The sequence below is a fragment of the Amblyomma mixtum genome, chromosome 3, assembly GCF_055824585.1.
Source record: "Amblyomma mixtum isolate Tamu chromosome 3, ASM5582458v1, whole genome shotgun sequence".
Taxonomy (NCBI): Eukaryota; Metazoa; Arthropoda; class Arachnida; order Ixodida; family Ixodidae; genus Amblyomma; species Amblyomma mixtum.
Genome location: NC_143014.1, coordinates 98,232,820 through 98,251,432, shown reverse-complemented (window position 1 = coordinate 98,251,432; position 18,613 = coordinate 98,232,820). Strand labels below are relative to the sequence as shown.

General features: G+C 51.4%; 1 protein-coding gene across 1 annotated transcript in view; it reads right to left on the bottom strand.

The window, feature by feature from the left end:
- Positions 1–763: 763 nt before the first annotated feature.
- Positions 764–18,613, bottom strand: part of LOC149351102 (N-acetylgalactosamine-6-sulfatase-like) — a 58,476-nt gene continuing 40,626 nt past the window's right edge. The window contains exon 14 of the mRNA XM_089580329.1: positions 764–883. Within this exon, the coding sequence (XP_089436455.1) occupies positions 797–883 (87 nt within the window). The 3' untranslated portion in view covers positions 764–796. The remainder of the gene's footprint in view (positions 884–18,613) is intronic.

Below are 18,613 nucleotides of genomic sequence, written 5' to 3'. Positions count from 1 at the left end.
GCGCCTCTGTCCTGTTGTGTTTTTTCTTGTATTAGTCTTTTTAACGCATGACTTTTTTTCAAAACTGTGGTAGATCATTCCAATCCCTCACATGAAGAAAAATGACCGGGAATGAGCCTAGTTCTTGTGGCGGTGTAGATGACTTTATATGGAGCGCTATATGAAATATATGAAAGGGGCACTGTTATGTTTGACGTCTACCACAAGGTCGCCTGAGCACCAGAAACGAGCGGTTTCCTCAAGCCAGCCTGGGTGCAATGGAAGAGATGATAGTAATGAACGTTTCCCCTTCGGTACACGGCCGGCGCGACCAAACTTCAGCTCTGATTCCCTATGACGGTGACAAGCGAAGCTGATGTGTCGTTGCACAGGACGCATTGCAAGAACGTCTTAACTCCGACGCCAATGGCTGGCTTGTTTAAGGCCGCAAACCCGCAAGTGTTCTCAGCGAGTGCTTTGTTTGCAGCGAGTGCTGTAACGGGGGCAGTCGTAAGGCGACATTTTGGAGTGGTAGCCGGCGTGTGGGTAGGGTCTGGACCGATATCACTGCGACTGCCATGCTGGTGAACCAGGAGCACGGCGGAAGCATGAACGTGCCGCCGCCAGCCCCGGTCTACACCGTGGAAAGCGTGTGTTGTGCTGTAGCCCACTCTGCGGTCCACGTGTGCCTTATGGCTCTGGCGACATTCTCTTTGGGGTGGTGGGCACGTAAGCTTGGTGAACGACATGGATAACGACAAGGAAGCGCAGAATATACGAAAAAACCAGCTCACAACTCTTTATTAGTGTTTATGGCTCAGTGAGGCCATTCGCAAAGGTACGGCCTGGAAGGCGGTTTCCTGAGGCAGCGCCCAATTTCCTCGCAGCCAGGAGGCGCCCAGTGCTGGAAGAGGAAGGCAAGGAAATGTGACCGGGCTTGCCAGGGGCGGAAGTGAATATGGCCATGAGAAATACGCACAACAGCACAGAAAGAGAGACAATCGCGCTGCATTGTTGTATAAACCTGCCCACAGATCCCGACTGGCCATCAAGACGTGTGCGCCTGCAGCATGCCTTTTCATGCGCCGTTTCTTCCTTTTGGATCCATGCAGTACCTCGGTCCACGTGCGGCGTGCACACTGCGCGTGGGGAACACACGGTAAGTGTTTTTCGCCACGTCTTGCTCCTAGCCGAAGTTCCTACCCGTGAGCTCCTTCCAGCCTTTACAACCCGTTCTCTATAGCTCTATACTCCCTCGGCCGTCAACGTTTTATTTCTCCGTTTCGTCTGTACGAATTTCGGAGATCTACCCATTAATTCGTTTCAAATCGCTGAAATATAGTGAAACATAGGGCTAGATCCAAGAGTTTTATTCTTTTATATTTTTTTTCACATGTAGGGCATGTAATGCCCTATAGTGAGCAGAACTCAAAAAGGAAATAACTAGCATTACAGCATTACTGTTGCCACAAAGGAACTTGTGCACAGCACCATAGTTATAAGGCTTTTACTGGGGCGAGTCCCAGACGGCCGATAAGCGCCAGCAGAACACAGCACGACCAAAGCTGAACTTCAGACTCTTCTAAAAACACGAACGTACAGCGCGGGCTGTCTTACAAGCAGCCACAGTTATAGTGTACTAGCCACAGTGCAGCCATTGTGGACGTCATCCGCAAGGGGCGCTAGCGGCCGGCGCAGCGTTCGCCATGTTTATAGTTCACTATAGCCATGTTGGTGGTCGCGCGCGTGGCCTCCGCAGCCAGCCGCTGTGTTTAAATAGCTGGTGATGTGTGAGTGTATTTCGCGTGTCGCCGCAGATAATTTCTGTCCTGCCCGTAACACCGCGTGACTGAGTGGTTGTTCCGTGAACTATGCGAAGCAGAAAAGAGATTCCACTTTGTGCAAAGGTCGACCCGTAGGAAAGCGGAGGCGCCGGCGCGATGTGAGACGTACAGGACTGCTGCCGTACGTTGAATTCACCGGTATCGAGGCCCACCTTATGCACGGCTTAAGTTTGCTGGCAGGCCAAGGAATTAAAGGATACAAATCTATGAGAGGGTGAGCGGGTGACAAGCGGGTGAGTCCAGCCGTGCTGAGGGTGCTGACGTCGTGACGGCCGAAGTGCCGTTTTTGGACAGGTGAGTAATTCGAGGGGTCTTTTCGCTTAGCTGTAGCTTAATCCCAGTCAAAAAAAAACCATTGAGATTTCCAATTGGAACCAGTTGATTTTTGGGCACCATTGGAACCAATTGGCTAGAAACCAATAGACGATATGCGAAATGCGCAGCGCCATCTCTCGGCGCTCCGAGAACTAAGTCCTCCATGTTGGTTCGGTACAGAAAACGAAACCGCTGCCCAGCGTTGGGTTAAAACGGCTGCGCTTAGTTTGAAAAGTAAAATGCCGATGCAGTGTTGCGCTATCCTCTTCACTGTGAAAAGACACTACGATGCGTGCCAGAACTAGGTGCGTTCCAGCTTTTCGCTTTTCTATTTATTTTACTCCGTCCCAACGTTTTAGTAACACAAAATGCCATGCGAGGTATCATGTGTCAGCACGCGGATCAGTGCGCAGCTTTCGCTTTCTGCGCTGATTTTTGACAAAGCTTTCGAGGTGATTTGCGTTTAAATTAAGATAGGGACCACAGCCTTTGTTGTCTCTGATCAAAATTAGAAGCCGATTTCGTGCATTTATCAACTCTCCGGTCCGGCGAGGATATATATACACGCATACTTGAACAACGTAATAGAGAAGGTAATTTTTTTGAGCGGGCCAATCGCTCGTGCCGTGGCGAAATAAGTTCCCTCGAAGAACCATATGCCGATTACTGCTTAGTTTGCTACGTGTTCAGTTAAGCTTTTCCCGTGTTCAGTTAGTTTTAGAAGGGCGAGCAAACTTTCTGGACCATACGCATATGTTATGCGCGTTAAGGAGTCTTTGTGAAGCAATACACCCTACGTATAAAAACTTAGGTGCGAATGCTTTATTTCTTGAGGATTCATATACCTTCGATATCTGCGGTGACGAAAATCTAAAAAAAAAGAAGCGAATAATATAGCTACTTTATTATGAAGGAGGGACGCATTTCTAAGCTAGAAAGTACACGCAACAGTGTTCTGAAAACGCTTCAGGCCATCAGATTTTATTATCGTGTACTCGCAGATGGTACAGAATATCCAGCGATGGCAAGAAAAACGGTGACGTCATCAAGCGGCGGTAGGACGCACACAGCAAGCCGAGTACCACCATTTCAGACAATCATATACATGTCGTTCCTTTACATATACTCCCCACTGACCGACCTCAATATGGCGCCAGTTTTTCCGACTGCATTCATACCAAAATTGTGACGCAGCTGTTTTATTGTCGTGCATTGTTCCGGTTGGTGCCATACGATTTCTCGTTGCATCATGTGCTAACCAAGTTGAAGTCTAGCTTGAGACACAGATTCGAACCGACAACATAAGCACCTTCAATTGTATGCCTTCCGAGATCTTTTCCCTCAAGCACGTCTGGGGTGTCCACCGAGATGTGACAGTTACGGCGGCGTTTCCTTTCCTCAAAAAACAATTTTCGTATAAAAAATTTGGAGGAAGCTTAAGCTTTTAAGAGTGGGACGCGACAGCGTGTTGCAGCGTTGCCAAGGGGTCCACGAAACGCCATCGCCCGTTCGGCGCGACGCCTTGCCCGAAGGAAAGGAAACGACGCCTGTCTCTAATATCTCGGTGGACACCCGAACCGCACCGTAAGGGAAGGAAAATTAAATGGAAATTAGTTTTAAGGAAATGATGCCTATCTCATATCTTGGTGGACACCCGAACCGCGCCGTAAGGGCCTTCAAGAAAATGAAATGAAAATTGGTTTTAAGCGAAGGAAATGAAGCCTGTCTATATACAGTCAAATATATCTACAGTCAAACAGTATGTCAAAAATATGTAGTCAAACCTCGTTACAACGAAACGGATCATAACGAAATAATGGATATAACGAAGTAACGGTGATCCCTCGCGGAAGCTCCCAGAGAAGCCCATACATTTGGTATCTCGTTGTAATGACCGAAGTGCAATTTTCCCGCAGAACGATAGAACGAGCCCCAAATAAACCTCGCAGGTCATTTCCGATGGTGAGCGGCAATTAACCATTCCATAACCATTCGATGCGGTAAGCAGTACGGTGCATAACTCGCTCTTTCCAGCGCCGCAGAAAGAGCGCGCAAGTCTTTCCCTCTGGAGCTGGGCCCGAAAGGAGCGTTTCTCCGTGGTTTCTCCTGTCACCGTCACCTTCGGCGCGCGGGCGCAACTATTTTTGTCGAAATTCGGGTACGCGTCCCGGTGAACGGTGTCCGGAGGCGCAATGGGCAAGACCCGCTGCGAGTTCCCAAGACAGAGTTCCCAAGGTCAGCTGCAGATCCCCATTCTCACCCATGGAGGAAGGAAGACTCAGGAGAGGCCCTCGCTATCCGAGCTGCACGCCAAAAAGTGTGCCGGAAGTCACGCGCTTTGGCAAGGACTAGTGGGAGCCTTTGGCCGCCGGCGCAGCCAATAGTATCTGGGCGCAGCGGCGTCGTCTGCTGCATTGTCTGATGCGCATGCGCAAGCGCGCTGAGACGACGACCAAGTAGGGGGGGGGACGCAGGGGGAGCCGGCTTCAAAAAGTGTGACGTAACAGCCTCTCCTCAGTTCTTTCCTTCTTCCATGTTCTCACCCCTCTCGCTGCACACGGCGCGCTGAGAGCGGTGTGCACCTCATGTGCCGTGTGCAGCATTTTGTAGTTTCCGTTTCGCGGCGTCATTGGGCCGTTGGACAGCTTGTTTGATGAGTTTTACTGTACCGACGTGCCACCGATTTCGAAGGCCAACATGCGCGACAGTGGTGAGAAACGTAAGCGTAAGACAATTTCTGTTGAGCAGAAGGCAGTCATGGTAAAAGAAGTTACACTGGATTCAAAGAAGTCTTAATTAGCGAAGGACTTCAGAGTCGCTCTCAGCACGCTGTGTACAATTCTCGGTAATCAGGACGCAATCAGTGACGCCGTCGACTGGGCATCCAAGAAGAGGTTAAGATTCGCTGCTTTCGAGGCGATTGAGAGAGCATTATTCAAATGGTTTTTAGACACAAGAGCGAGGAATCTGCCAGTGAATGCTTCAAACGAAAGCCAGAGATTTCGCAAGCTGACTCCGTCGAACAGGAATTTGCTACGACGTGGGTAAAAGAAAGCATTGGGCCTCTGCTGAAAACATGCAGTCAGAGAAATATTTTTAATAGTGACTAGACCGCACTGTTTTTCCAGATGTTACCACGGAAAACATTAGCTCTGAGAGGTGACCCCCGTCATGGGGGCAAACAGAAAATTGCGCATCACTGCTCTTGTGCGCTAACATGGACAGCTCGGAAAAGATACCACCTCTCGTAGTAGGCAAAAGCGTCTCTCCCCGCTGCTTCAAAGGGAAGGGCAAGCTCAAAATTAAATACGTGTGGATGCGCAAAGCATGGATGACGCGTGAGATTTTTGCGGATTGGCTCCGTGCCTGGGATGAGAAATTGACGAAGAGAAACAGGGAGATACGCCTTATTTTAGACAACTGCAGATCTGATCATACAGGCTCCGTACTTCAGAACACTGAAATACGCTTTTGCCGCCAAACTGCACAGCAGCAATAGTTAGTTATATTGATTTTAATGGCGCAAAAGCAACTGAGGCTATGATGCGCCAAACACAAGGTTGGAGTTTTTGTTAAAGGTGAAGCCTTTTATACTTAGAGTTTGTTTAAAATGCTGGCTTCCTTGAGAAACCTAAAAATACATGAGATGCCTCTTCACCAAGGTGTTATTATGTTATTCAAGGCAGGCTACCGAAATCGGTTAATTGATAGGCTCGTGCAGAACATCCAGCTGATGCGCAATATGAAGATTGACCTATATATGGCGACTGAGATACAGGCCGCATAGAAGAACGTTACTGCGGAGACCATCACTAACTGCTTTCGCCACGCGTCATTTCACGCCAGCACAAGAGACTTTGGCGGTGATTCACCGGAACGGCTAACCGCAGCTGAAAAAAATTATCGCGTGTGAAGAAGTCGCACTGTCGTGGAAAGCACTGTGTGATGCCGGCATCGTGCCTGACGGAGAATCGTTTTGTGACTATGTGAGTGCTGGTGCTGACACAGTGACCACCCAAGGGTTAACCGACGACGACATCGAACGCGCTGTAACCGGACCGCTTGATGAAGGCCACGACGAGGGGGCCGAGGAGTTCGGACCGTCGTATACCTGCGAATTCGACGTACCGATGTCGTCGCAGGCGCTGGATTTGGTGGACTTGTTGCGCCGCTACTTCGCGTGAAGACGGCGAGGGCGGTTTCGAAATGATGGCTGCAGCCGAGAAGCCAATTTTTCTCTTGAGGAAGAGTCACCAGACACAAATCACGGACTTTTTTTGAACCGAAGTGAATTGAACATGTCTCCCTCTAATAAAATACTAAATGCGCCAATGTTTTATTTTCTTGCTGAACGAAATGCAATTTAGGCTTTCATCACGGAAGGCGATTGCCGGCCACGCGAAGGAACCCTATGTCCTCAGTATACAAAGCGGTAGGTAGGTCCGTTGGCACGCTTTAGTTTCGCTCAAGGTAAGCTGGGTGATTTTTTGTAACGTTTACAGAGTTGTAATTTAAAAACTGTGAGAGATGCATCGGTGCGGTCTGTTAAGCTGGACTTCCTAGCGAAGCATATATTATGTACCTCATATGGATCAATAATTAGACCTGATTAGAATAATTAATTACTAAAACTAGCTAATGAGGGAAGGCTCGCCCAGTCTGCCCGCTGACGTAATCGCGGTAAAGAACGCGCGGCCGGTGAGGTGTCGCCCTAACCGGCTGCAAGCTATATAGAACAGCGATTTTTAAAAATGTTTGTCCAAACTATTGGGGCCATGCACGCAGAGCTTTCAGGCTTGACTCGAATACCTACAAAACCACTTCTACAGATGTGTTGCACTAGAATATGCCCATTTAAGCGTCAAGCCGTGACGTCACAGAGATGCGGCAGCGCTGGCGGCATCAGCGACTTTCGTTGTGTCCCTGTCTTGCGCATGCCATGCTATCGTGTCTGAACATTACGGAGTTTTAGAATAGACCCCCAAGAAGTTTGGGGCGTCGCAGTGCGCATACGCCCGTCGAAGCGGGGCCACTCGCCTCACCACATATTAAGGCGACAGCCTTTCTTGGCTCATGAGTGGCATTCGTCCGACAAGACAGATCCATAGCCAACCCAACACTACAGCCACATAACATTCCGGCTGGCCTAACAGTCATTTCTTGGCTCATGGCGTTCGCAAAAATAAAAGAACGTACAAATAAAAACAAAAATAAAACACCAAAAAGAACAGAAAGTTGGAATAAAAAATAATACAAAACAAAACAAAAAATACATATAAAAACAAAAACACTAGAAAAGCAAAAAATTGGTGGAGACAAAGAGGACAGGGAAAGGCTTTCGCTTAAGCAGACTTAAAGGGGCTCTTCAAGGGGCTCCGAATAAACTAGCGGTATGCCTATAGGATGTTAAAGGGTCAGTCTACTCACCGAGATGAGTATATAAATAATGGCATATTCTGGTAGTTGGCACCCTATAACATCAATAACGAGGGATCTGCGCCCGGTTTAGGCGGGAATTTATATTTTATTTCGGCGTTAAAAGTCGCGTAAAAATGCATGGTGGCGACCCCAAACGTTCATTTTGTTCAAGAAAGTGGTAGTCTTTTTTTGTAGAAGCATAAGTGAATATACTACGTACGATTTGTATGCCCCAATGTCAGAGAAATGCACGTTTTGTTCTAGTAAACTGTAGAAGGCGTACCGCTCGCTTTTTCAGTAAATCACATGAATATATATAGTTAAACGTACGCAAAACGCAGGCATATTCCCACCTTTAGTTCAGCGTATGCTAGCAGAGACGCAAAAATAAACTCAGTCTATAGTGGCGCCATCTGGTCGTCAGGACGGGAACCATTGCTGTAAACAAACCGACTCTCCACTTAAGCCTAGGAGCGGCCGAATCGTCACTCTAATTATCAAAATAGAGCAAATTTATCTCTTATATGTTTTCTTATAGGCGAAATGAGACGAAGCGAAAGACAGGCGCCCCATTTATGGCCAGTGAACGCACTGAAAAAGGCAGCAACAACAAGAATTCAGTCCGAAGCGAGAGGTCCGGCTTCGACGGGCGCCGCCATGTTTGTCGCCGCGCGGCGGAAATCCAGATGGTTGCCAGATGAGACTACCATCTCATGCAGATGTGTTCCCACATTAATAAATTCTTTTTTAAAATGTTCTACCGCACTCCTTGGCACCACAGCTGGTTAAACGGTAATTTGAGTAAAGAGCTATCGCTTGCCGCAAAGAAAACATGGTCGATAAAATTCAGTAGACTGAGGCCGCCGCGGTGGCTCAGCGGTTATGGTGCTCGGCTGCTGACCCGAAAGACGCGGGTTCGATCCCAGCCGCGGCGGCTGGAATTTCTTTGGAGGAGAAATTCTAGAGGCCCGTGTACTGTGCGATGTCAGTGCACGTTAAAGAACCCCAGGTGGTCGAAATTTCCGGAGCCCTTCACTACGGCGTCTCTCATAGCCTTAGTCGCTTTGGGACGTTAAACCCCATAAACCAAACCATCAGTAGACTGACCCTTTAAAGGACGCCGCTTCACAAATATGGTCCACCAAGAATTTTTTTTAATGCTGTGACGTTCCGAGCGTGCGCTACGAGGGCCCATATCTTCGGCGGAATCTTCCCTGTGCTGAACCCCGGAGACACCCCGGCAAAGGACGCAGCTCGTTCCGTCCTACTCCCTTGTCTCCCCTTAAACGGTCCGCGTTCGACGGCGCCGCGTTGACGGAGCCCCCAGCGGCGGCAAAGCCACTGAAGGGGTACAATGGTACAAAGACGCCGGCGGGAGGGAAAGCCAGCCCAATTAGGCTGCCTGGCCGTACAAGGACACAGGAGAGGCCGACAACCCGACAAGAGAAGAAAGCTGCCGGCGGGAGACAAACGACATCCCAACGAGGGAGGTCGGGGGTGCCGCAGGCGCCGCCGTGGAAAGGAGGAAGAAGGAAACAATCCAGCCTGGAAGACAGGAGATCGGGCGTGGCCGGCGGAGCACATATAGCTGGCCAGTGCGGACGAAAAGCACGCTCAGGACGACATCGTACACAAAAAGGGTCCTTCAGCGCCGAAGCCGGACGGCGCGCAGCTTCTGCCAGCAACCGACGGATCGGAACTCCGGAGCCCCTCCATCGCCCCCATGACGGCGTCGCCACGTAAGCTCGGACACCCCAGCCTCTGATGTACAATCTATAATTATTGATTACATCATTTTGTTTAAACTGAGCCATACGGTGTCTTCTTGCCTCTCCGTCCCGTGTGGACCTGCGCATTATGTGGGGTCGTCACACTGGTGTCAGAATTGGGGTCTCAAAAGCAAATGTCCTCTGAATGCTGCGACATTCATGACTTCAAAATTGTAACCAAAGGGGAATCACGGGACTGATTGTGGGACTTTGACCCCCATTTGAGAGGCTTGAGGCACCGGAAGGCTGGAGCGGAAAAAATGTCTGTAACTGACGGAGCTCCCACTCCACAGCCGTCGCTCGGAGCAAGCATGCTGGCATTAGGAAGCGTCATTCCGACGTTTACGGGAGATAAGACAGGGGTTCCAATCTGCGATTTCTTTTCCATGCTAGAAGAGATTTGGAAAATGGGGGGATGGTCCGATGCTCAAATGCTGGCAATGGCGAGGTGTAAGATGGCAGGAGCTGCTTATGATTTTTCATGGCGAGACGAAAAAGTAAAATCCACAAAATCATTTGCGGAATTTAAGACGCTCGCGTTCGAGCATTTCGACACTGAACCACGTCATGTGCGGGTACAGAGGTTCCGCCGGACAGATGGTAGAGGAGGGCGTGCGGACGTTTGCGTCGCGGCTTCAGCGCCTAGCGCGCGATAGGTTGAGTAGGGAGGAGGAAGGAGACCAGCTAAAGAAGAAATACGCGGAGGATCTACTTAAAGAGGAAATGACCGCTTTGTTTGTGGCTGGTCTGCAAGACCCCGTGCGCCGGTTCGTGCTCTCGCGCAAGCCGAGCAATTTCGACCAAGCCGTGGCGGCCGCATTGGATGAGGAACGAAATGAGGCGCTAACGGCGGCCGCAGCGAGAGTTCGCGTCATAGAGAAAGCGGTGCCCAACCCTGAGGTTGCTCTCTTGACAGAGCGGTTAGATCGCTTAGAGCAGCTGCTATCTCAGCAGGTGGAACGCCAGGTTGAAGCGGGCGCTCAACGGCGCCCATTCGCTGGAAACCGGAGACCGCCACAAAGCTACAGGCGCGGTATGCGAGATTTTGAAGAAATCGTGTGCTTTGCGTGCCAGGGTCGCGGACACATCGCAAGGTTATGCCCAAACGTGCGCCGTGGGGAGCCACAAAGAGAAGCAGGCGAGACACGCCCGAAGCAAGCCTACAGCGAGGCTCCAGATACAGGGACAAAAAACTAGGTTGTCCTCCCCATCCTGATGAGCGTGGGGAGGGAGCAGTGGGTAATGAGGTGGTGGTGGTTTGTGTGGCCGACGAGGCATGCCCTGTTGTGCGTTGCAAGTTAAATGGTTGTTGCATGGAATTGTTGATAGACACGGGGTCAAAGGTGACCTTGCTTAAGGAAAGCAACTTTAACACGCTTCGAAGGAATCGCGAGGTGTTGGAAGCGTCTGGTGGTATGGCAACCAAATTTGTAGGCATAACGGGGGATCCTCTTGGCATAAGTGGGCTCTACCGGTTACACTTCACTCTCGGCGGAATTGCATTGGAACACCCCTGCTACGTATGCCCGGACACGGTGTCTCTGCCAAACGGAGTGTCAGGTATATTAGGGCAGGATTTTTTGAGAAAAGGGAAGGTAGTATAGTCTCATTCTCTGAGGAAGAAGTTAATGCGGGGGGCTCAAAAGTTCCGTTTTTGAACAGGAGCAGGGCTGAGATTCGCAGTACCGATATTGACACACGTCCAACAGTGGGATCATTAGAGAAGGTATATTCGCGGGTTGCCGTGAAGCTGGTCGATGAGGCGGTCGTCCTTCCGTGGTCGGAGCACATTTTGTACGCTTATGTGCCTGCAGATGTAGAGAGCGGCGCCGTGGGAGTGCTTGAACCGGTCGACTCTCTTAGTAATGGCCTGAAGGCAGCCGCGTGCCTCGTGACTGTTAATGACGCCCACAGAGTGCCCCTACGGGTGGTTAACTGTAGCCAGCAGCCACTGAGCCTTCCCAAGAACAAAACATTGGCTTTCTTCACATCTGCGATAGAGAAACGTGAGCCCACCGATACGGTACTCGCAACTGTGGAGCATGCTAGTCCTTCGGCTCCTCTAAATGCGTTGTTCGATCTTTCCCACGTAAAATCCAGGGAGAGGGAGGCTCTGGCTGGTTTGCTGAACGACTACTCAGGTATTCGCCGCGTCCAACCTGGATTTGGGCTGCTGTGGCGTTATAAAGCACAGGATAGAAACCGGCACTTCATCGCCCGTTTACCAACGTGCGTACAGGATTCCTTACTCCCAACGTGAGGAGATGGAGCGGCAGGTGCAGGACCTTATTGATCGCGGCATTGTCGAACACTCAAAGTCACCATGGGGAGCACCGGCACTATTGGTGGAAAAGCCAGATGGCTCGTATCGATTGGTGGTGGACTACCGCAAATTAAATGCCGTAACTCGCATCGATCCATACCCCATTCCCAATATACAGGAGACGCTTTCTCAGCTGGGCTCTGCCAGGTACTTCACGGTAGTGGACATGGCGGCGGGATTCTGGCAGATAGCAATGGATCCGGCAGATGCTGAGAAAACGGCATTCAACACGCCCTCAGGGCACTATGAATGGAAAAGAATGCCGATGGGTCTGGTCAACAGCCCTGCTGTCTGGCAGAGAACCGCTGATGTTATCCTGGCGGGTCTTCTGGGGAAGCTGTGCTTCGTGTATATGGATGACATAATCATATACAGTGACAGTTTTGAGAACCACTTACGCGATATTGAGCAGGTTTTGGTGCGACTAAGAGGAGCTGGTCTCAAGCTGAAGCCTTCTAAGTGCCAATTCCTCAAAAACGAGGTGAAATACCTCGGGCACGTTGTTTCAGCTGACGGCGTGCGACCGGACCCTGAGAAACTAAGGTGTGTCTCGGATTTTCCATCCCCGACTAGTGTCCGCCAGGTCCGGCAGTTTCTCGGCCTGATCGGTTACTACCGAAGGCACATAGAGGAGTTCGCCAAGCTCGCTAAGCCGCTCACTGCCTTAACAGCCAAAAATGTCGCCTTTCGCTGGTGCAAAAACGAGGAGGATGCTTTTGGGGCCCTGAAGAGGAAGCTAATGAGTGCACCGCTGTTGCGCCACCCGGATTTTAATTTGCCCTTCGTTTTGGCCACAGATGCGTCAAAGTTCGCAGTTGGTGCTGTGTTATCTCAGGTTATCGAGGGCAAAGAACATCGATCCGTGGCTTTTGCTAGCCGACAGCTGAGCCCCACAGAGCAGAAGTACGGAGCTACAGAAAGGGAGTGCCTCGCCGTTGTCTGGGCAGTAAAGCACTTGAGATGCTACCTTTACGGCCGCCAATTCAAGCTAGTCACAGACTGCCATCCTCTGAAATGGGTGATGAGTGTCAGGGACCCTAGCTCGCGACTCGCTAGATGGAATCTACAGCTGCAGGAATACTGCTTTGAGGTGGAGCACAAGTCAGGAAAGACACATATGAATGCTGATGCGCTCAGCCGTACAGCTGCCGTGTCAGCTATAGATGAGTTTGTCCCCGTAGTCGACCCCGCCGAATTACGCACAGAGCAGTGCAAAGATCCTGACCTGAAGCGAATAATCGAAAGCTTAGAGGGCGCACCATCTCACCCCGAACAGCTAGGTTATTTCATTGGCAAAGACGGCACCCTGTGTCGGCGCACGAGGCCAACCAGGAAAGGGAGACCAGAGAAAACCGCTTGGGAGAGATTCGTCATACCTCGGTCGTGGACAGAAAGGGTTCTTCGCGCGTTCCACGATGCGCCGTGCGCCGGTCATTTTGGCGTAGCGAAGACACGCAGGCGTGTCGAGCGTTTGTACTTTTGGAGTGGCATGCGACAGGATGTTAGAGACTACTGTGCGAAGTGTAATTCCTGTCTCGAAAGAAAAACACCCAAGGGACGCAGGCCAGCACCAATTCAGCCGTTCCCTGAGGTTTCGGCTCCTTTCGAGCGGACAGGTATGGATATAATGGGCCCATTGCCCACGACCACTTCTGGAAACAGGTACATTTTAGTATTTGTCGATCACCTTTCAAAATACGCGGAAGCGGTAGCACTCCCAGATCAGAAAGCAGACACGGTTGCAAGAGCATTTGTCGAACAGATCGTGCTCCGACATGGATCTCCGAGGCAACTCTTGACAGATCGGGGAACGAACTTCGTGTCGCAGCTAATGCGGAGAGTTTGCGAGCTGCTTAAGATCACTAAGAAGCAGACAAAGCCGTACCATCCGGCTTGCAACGGCGCGGTGGAGCGACTGAACCAAACCGTGGCCGGGTTCCTGTCGCATTTTGTTTCGCGCGACCAGCGGGACTGGGACTTGTGGCTCCCGTATGCAATGTTTGCCTACAATTCCGCAGCACACGAGAGCACGGGCGAATCGCCATTCTTTCTTCTCTACGGCCGAGACCCGGACCAGCCTAGTGAAGTGCCAGAGGGCCCCCGTCGTGTCCCATACGCTTCACTGGACGACTATAAGGTTGAGCTAGAATCGCGCTTGCAAGTGGCGAGGGACATCGCAAAGGAGGCCTTAAAGAAAGCGGCGAAGCGCAGGAAGGAGGTGCACGATCGCGGTGCTAGAGACGCGCCGTTTGATGTGGGGGACAGCGTGTACATCGAAAACTGCCAAAGACAGATCGGGTTGGCTCGTAAGTTCCAGACGAGGTGGAGAGGACCGTGCGAGGTTGTCGAGAAGCTTTCTCCGGTAAACTTCAGAATCCGAGACGTGAACCGCCGCTTGATAAGGATACACGCAAATCGCCTCAAGTCGGCACCGGTTCAGTATTCACGAAATGAGGAGGGGGAAAGCGCAGATTTTGATGGGGACCGAAGTGAAGCGGAGCGCGCAGATTGTTCGCAAGAAACGCCCTCTCCTGCATTTGTTCGGCAAGCGCCAGAGGTTACGGCAGGAATGCCACCGGATTTACTTCATGCATTGCTGGAGGAAGAAGCGCGCGAGGTTGCCGCGCAGATAACGCCAAGAGAGGCTCCTGCCACGAGCCCTCGCGAGTCTCAAAGCAGACAAGGGGTCACAGAATTACTTGGTACGACTCATGAACGCCGATATCCGCTTCGAAAACGGAAAGCTAAGTCGGACTAATGGCGTAAACAGAGCGGAGTTGGGGACTGGTTAAGACTGTGTAATGCTGCAGCTCATAACATTGATATGTGCTTATGTGTTAAGATATCGGAGTTGCTAGTTAAGCCTTTCTGTCATTAAGTAACACTTTTACACAGGATGCAGAACATGCCCGACTTCCTTTCGTTATCTATATTTTTTTTGTCTGTGCCGTGATTGTGCTGGAAGTGGGAGCTCCTTTGTAACTGTGGTAAATTTATTTCGTCCAGTTTGGACTAGCAAGGAGAGGCTTGGGTGCTGAGTTTCATGTTTGTCTGTGAAAGAAGATCAGTGCTGCCCCTGGAGACGCCAGTTATAACAGCTGCGGCATATGGTGCTGTGCAGTGGTGTTGTGTGCAGCGAAAAGTGTTTTGTCGGCCGGAATGTGCGAGGCGATTCAGAAAAAGAAAGGGAGCTGCCTGGACTCAAATGTTCGGAGAACATTCTTCTGGATGGTGAGCGAGTGTGACGTTCCGAGCGTGCGCTACGAGGGCCCATATCTTCGGCGGAATCTTCCCTGTTCTGAACCCCGGAGACACCCCGGCAAAGGACGCAGCTCGTTCCGTCCTACTCCCTTGTCTCCCCTTAAACGGTCCGCGTTCGACGGCGCCGCGTTGACGGAGCCCCCAGCGGCGGCAAAGCCACTGAAGGGGTACAATGGTACAAAGACGCCGGCAGGAGGGAAAGCCAGCCCAATTAGGCTGCCTGGCCGTACAAGGACACAGGAGAGGCCGACAACCCGACAAGAGAAGAAAGCTGCCGGCGGGAGACAAACGACATCCCAAAGAGGGAGGTCGGGGGTGCCGCAGGCGCCGCTGTGGAAAGGAGGAAGGAGGAAACAATCCAGCCTGGAAGACAGGAGATCGGGCGTGGCCGGCGGAGCACATATAGCTGGTCAGTGCGGACGAAAAGCACGCTCAGGACGACATCGTACACAAAAAGGGTCCTTCAACGCCGAAGCCGGACGGCGCGCAGCTTCTGCCAGCAACCGACGGATCGGAACTCCGGAGCCCCTCCATCGCCCCCATGACGGCGTCGCCACGTAAGCTCGGACTTCGGCGGAATCTTCCCTGTGCTGAACCCCGGAGACACCCCGGCAAAGGACGCAGCTCGTTCCGTCCTACTCCCTTGTCTCCCCTTAAACGGTCCGCGTTCGACGGCGCCGCGTTGACGGAGCCCCCAGCGGCGGCAAAGCCACTGAAGGGGTACAATGGTACAAAGACGCCGGCGGGAGGGAAAGCCAGCCCAATTAGGCTGCCTGGCCGTACAAGGACACAGGAGAGGCCGACAACCCGACAAGAGAAGAAAGCTGCCGGCGGGAGACAAACGACATCCCAACGAGGGAGGTCGGGGGTGCCGCAGGCGCCGCCGTGGAAAGGAGGAAGAAGGAAACAATCCAGCCTGGAAGACAGGAGATCGGGCGTGGCCGGCGGAGCACATATAGCTGGCCAGTGCGGACGAAAAGCACGCTCAGGACGACATCGTACACAAAAAGGGTCCTTCAGCGCCGAAGCCGGACGGCGCGCAGCTTCTGCCAGCAACCGACGGATCGGAACTCCGGAGCCCCTCCATCGCCCCCATGACGGCGTCGCCACGTAAGCTCGGACACCCCAGCCTCTGATGTACAATGTATAATTATTGATTACATCATTTTGTTTAAACTGAGCCATCTTGCCTCTCCGTCCCGTGTGGACCTGCGCATTATGTGGGGTCGTCACAATGCGCTTTGTGGAGGCTGAGTTATCTGTAGTCAAAATTTTAATTTACGCGTCTTCGCGCCTTTCTCTCTCTCGTCAGTTTTTGCACGCTGAAATGTCGGCACTCCTCCGCCGGCCCCGCCCACTCGGTCCTTCCGCTGGCTACCGACGCGCACGGAAAGGGGGTGTGGGAGGAGCTTGCGGCCACGGCCATGGTAGCTGCGTGACGTCAGAAAGGGACGACATGGTGAGCCAATAACAGCCCTTCGCTGCTGACGTAACGAGCGCTGCGTGAAGCGTTGCGCGCGGATTCGGGCTAAAGCTCGGCACCACTGGTCGCCGCGAGGCACGGAAGCGCGAATTTTTCAAAATATATTGTAAATGATCGGTTCATTTTTGAGGCACTGTATGCGGCATGAACACTCGGTGGCCTGTACTGTGCATAATGCAAGCGTAATATAGCCAACGTTAAACGCCCTTTTCAGGGACCCTTGAAATGCAATCCTGTAATTTTTTTTGTCGCTACCGATACGCTGTGCCTCACGTTCACGGTGAACGAAAGGCGTACGAAGCTTTCGCTTTGTCTGAACATGTCCGCACCACAAAATTTTCGCCATAAAACATGCCAAACTTTCAGATTGCTTCCGTGTTTACAGAGCTGCTAGGCTTAGCGAGTACGCGTTGTCTGAAGTCACAAAGTGAGGAAGGTTCAAACCATTTATCTCCACCTCAAACCGGTTAGCGATTTTAGTCCGAAAAGAGGTCATAAGTAATTGACATTCCGTTAACAAACCGTTTTCTTATTTATGCAGTAATTTTTAGTCGTGCAGACGTCAATAAAAATGAAAATAATTAGATTTGCGACATTTTTGGGAGAGTTACCATTGCGTGTTCCCCCCGAGATGGCGCTGCCCGTGGCAAACCATTTAAAAAAAAATGTCAGAAGTGTTCCTTGTTTGGTGTGTTTGGGTTATTTTATGCGAATTTAGTGTTGCAGAAAAGTAATCAGATATATGAAAAAAAAACAGTTTAGTTTGCTTATTTTTCATTTTTGTTATAATTTTTCCCCTTGGCCGCAGACAGAAATGGTAATAGCGCTACAGCAAGACGTACACAAGAAAGGCTGACACAGGACATGCGCTAACCTGCTCTTGTTCGGAACTCTGCCTCGGGGAGCATCACGAAGCCACCATCCTTGTCAGCTTGGAGAAGCCGGAGGCAGTGCGGTATGAAATAGGACACTACTTTTGCCATGGGATCCTTGCCAGGTCCAGTGGAGGAGCGACTTGTAGATCTGGTCAGTGCATCCACACCATCAAGGAGGCACCTTTCCTTGTTTTCTTCTGCAGCCTTTCCTGCGATGCGTCTGTTTAGAGCGAGGAACTCATGTGCCTGAATCTGCGGTTCATGGGTGAACTTCGGCCCATCGTTCAACGTGTTTCTTACGTCGCTGGGCCATGGCCCGAAGTTCAGCCATGAACCGAGGGTTCAGGCACATGAGTTCCTCGCTCTAAACAGACGCATCGCAGGAAAGGCTGCAGAAGAAAACAAGGAAAGGTGCCTCCTTGATGGTGTGGATGCACTGACCAGATCTACAAGTCGCTCCTCCACTGGACCAGGCAAGGATCCCATTGAAAAAGTAGTGTCCTATTTCAGACAGCACTGCCTCCGGCTTCTCCAAGCTGACAAGGATGGTGGCTTCGTGGTGCTCCCCGAGGCAGAGTTCCGGACAAGAGCAGGTTAGCGCATGTCCTCTGGCAGTCTTTCTTGTGTACGTCTTGTTGTAGCGCTATTACCATTTCTGTCTCAAATAATCCACCATCTAGCCCAAATTGACGTTCTTCTAAACCCCCGGTGCAAGCATTCGTATCGTTGGGTACCGCTATACCTTGGGGCCCCCAAGAGTTGGGGCCACCTATTCCAAAACTCTATTTTATTCGCGACATCCCGAGGGCTTTTGTGGTGCGGTTGGTTTAGCTGCTCGGCAGAAGTAAGGAATCTGCATCACGCTCAGGTAAGTGATTGGCAGCGGCTGCGGAGCGGTGCAAGTTTTGCGGCGGATCGACGGAACGAGAGATCTATTCTGTTTTTGCCTTTCTTGTATTTATGGGCTCCTCTACTGTTCGACGCAGCACACCCTCTCCGACCCCCCTTGCGCTTTTCACCTCAGTAACTGCACGCCCGTCGTGCAACTAATATACCAAAGTCAACTCCCTCCGCCATCGTCCTTTGCAAGGCTGACTGGGAACGAATCGTGGCTCTTGTGTTTTAGTTTCAATACGACAGTTAGGGGTGACTGTCAGGATATTGCGGGCGGCTCGATGTTTGGTTGGCGCCGAAAGTATAATTAATCGGGCCAACCTGCCCACCACTGCACTCTCCGTATGTTTGGAGGGGGAGGAGCGACAAACCTCGAGCTCCACCCCGCGTGCGGAAGATGAGGATCGACTGCTGACCGGCGATAGGGGCCACGCCTGATTAGCCGTTGACCG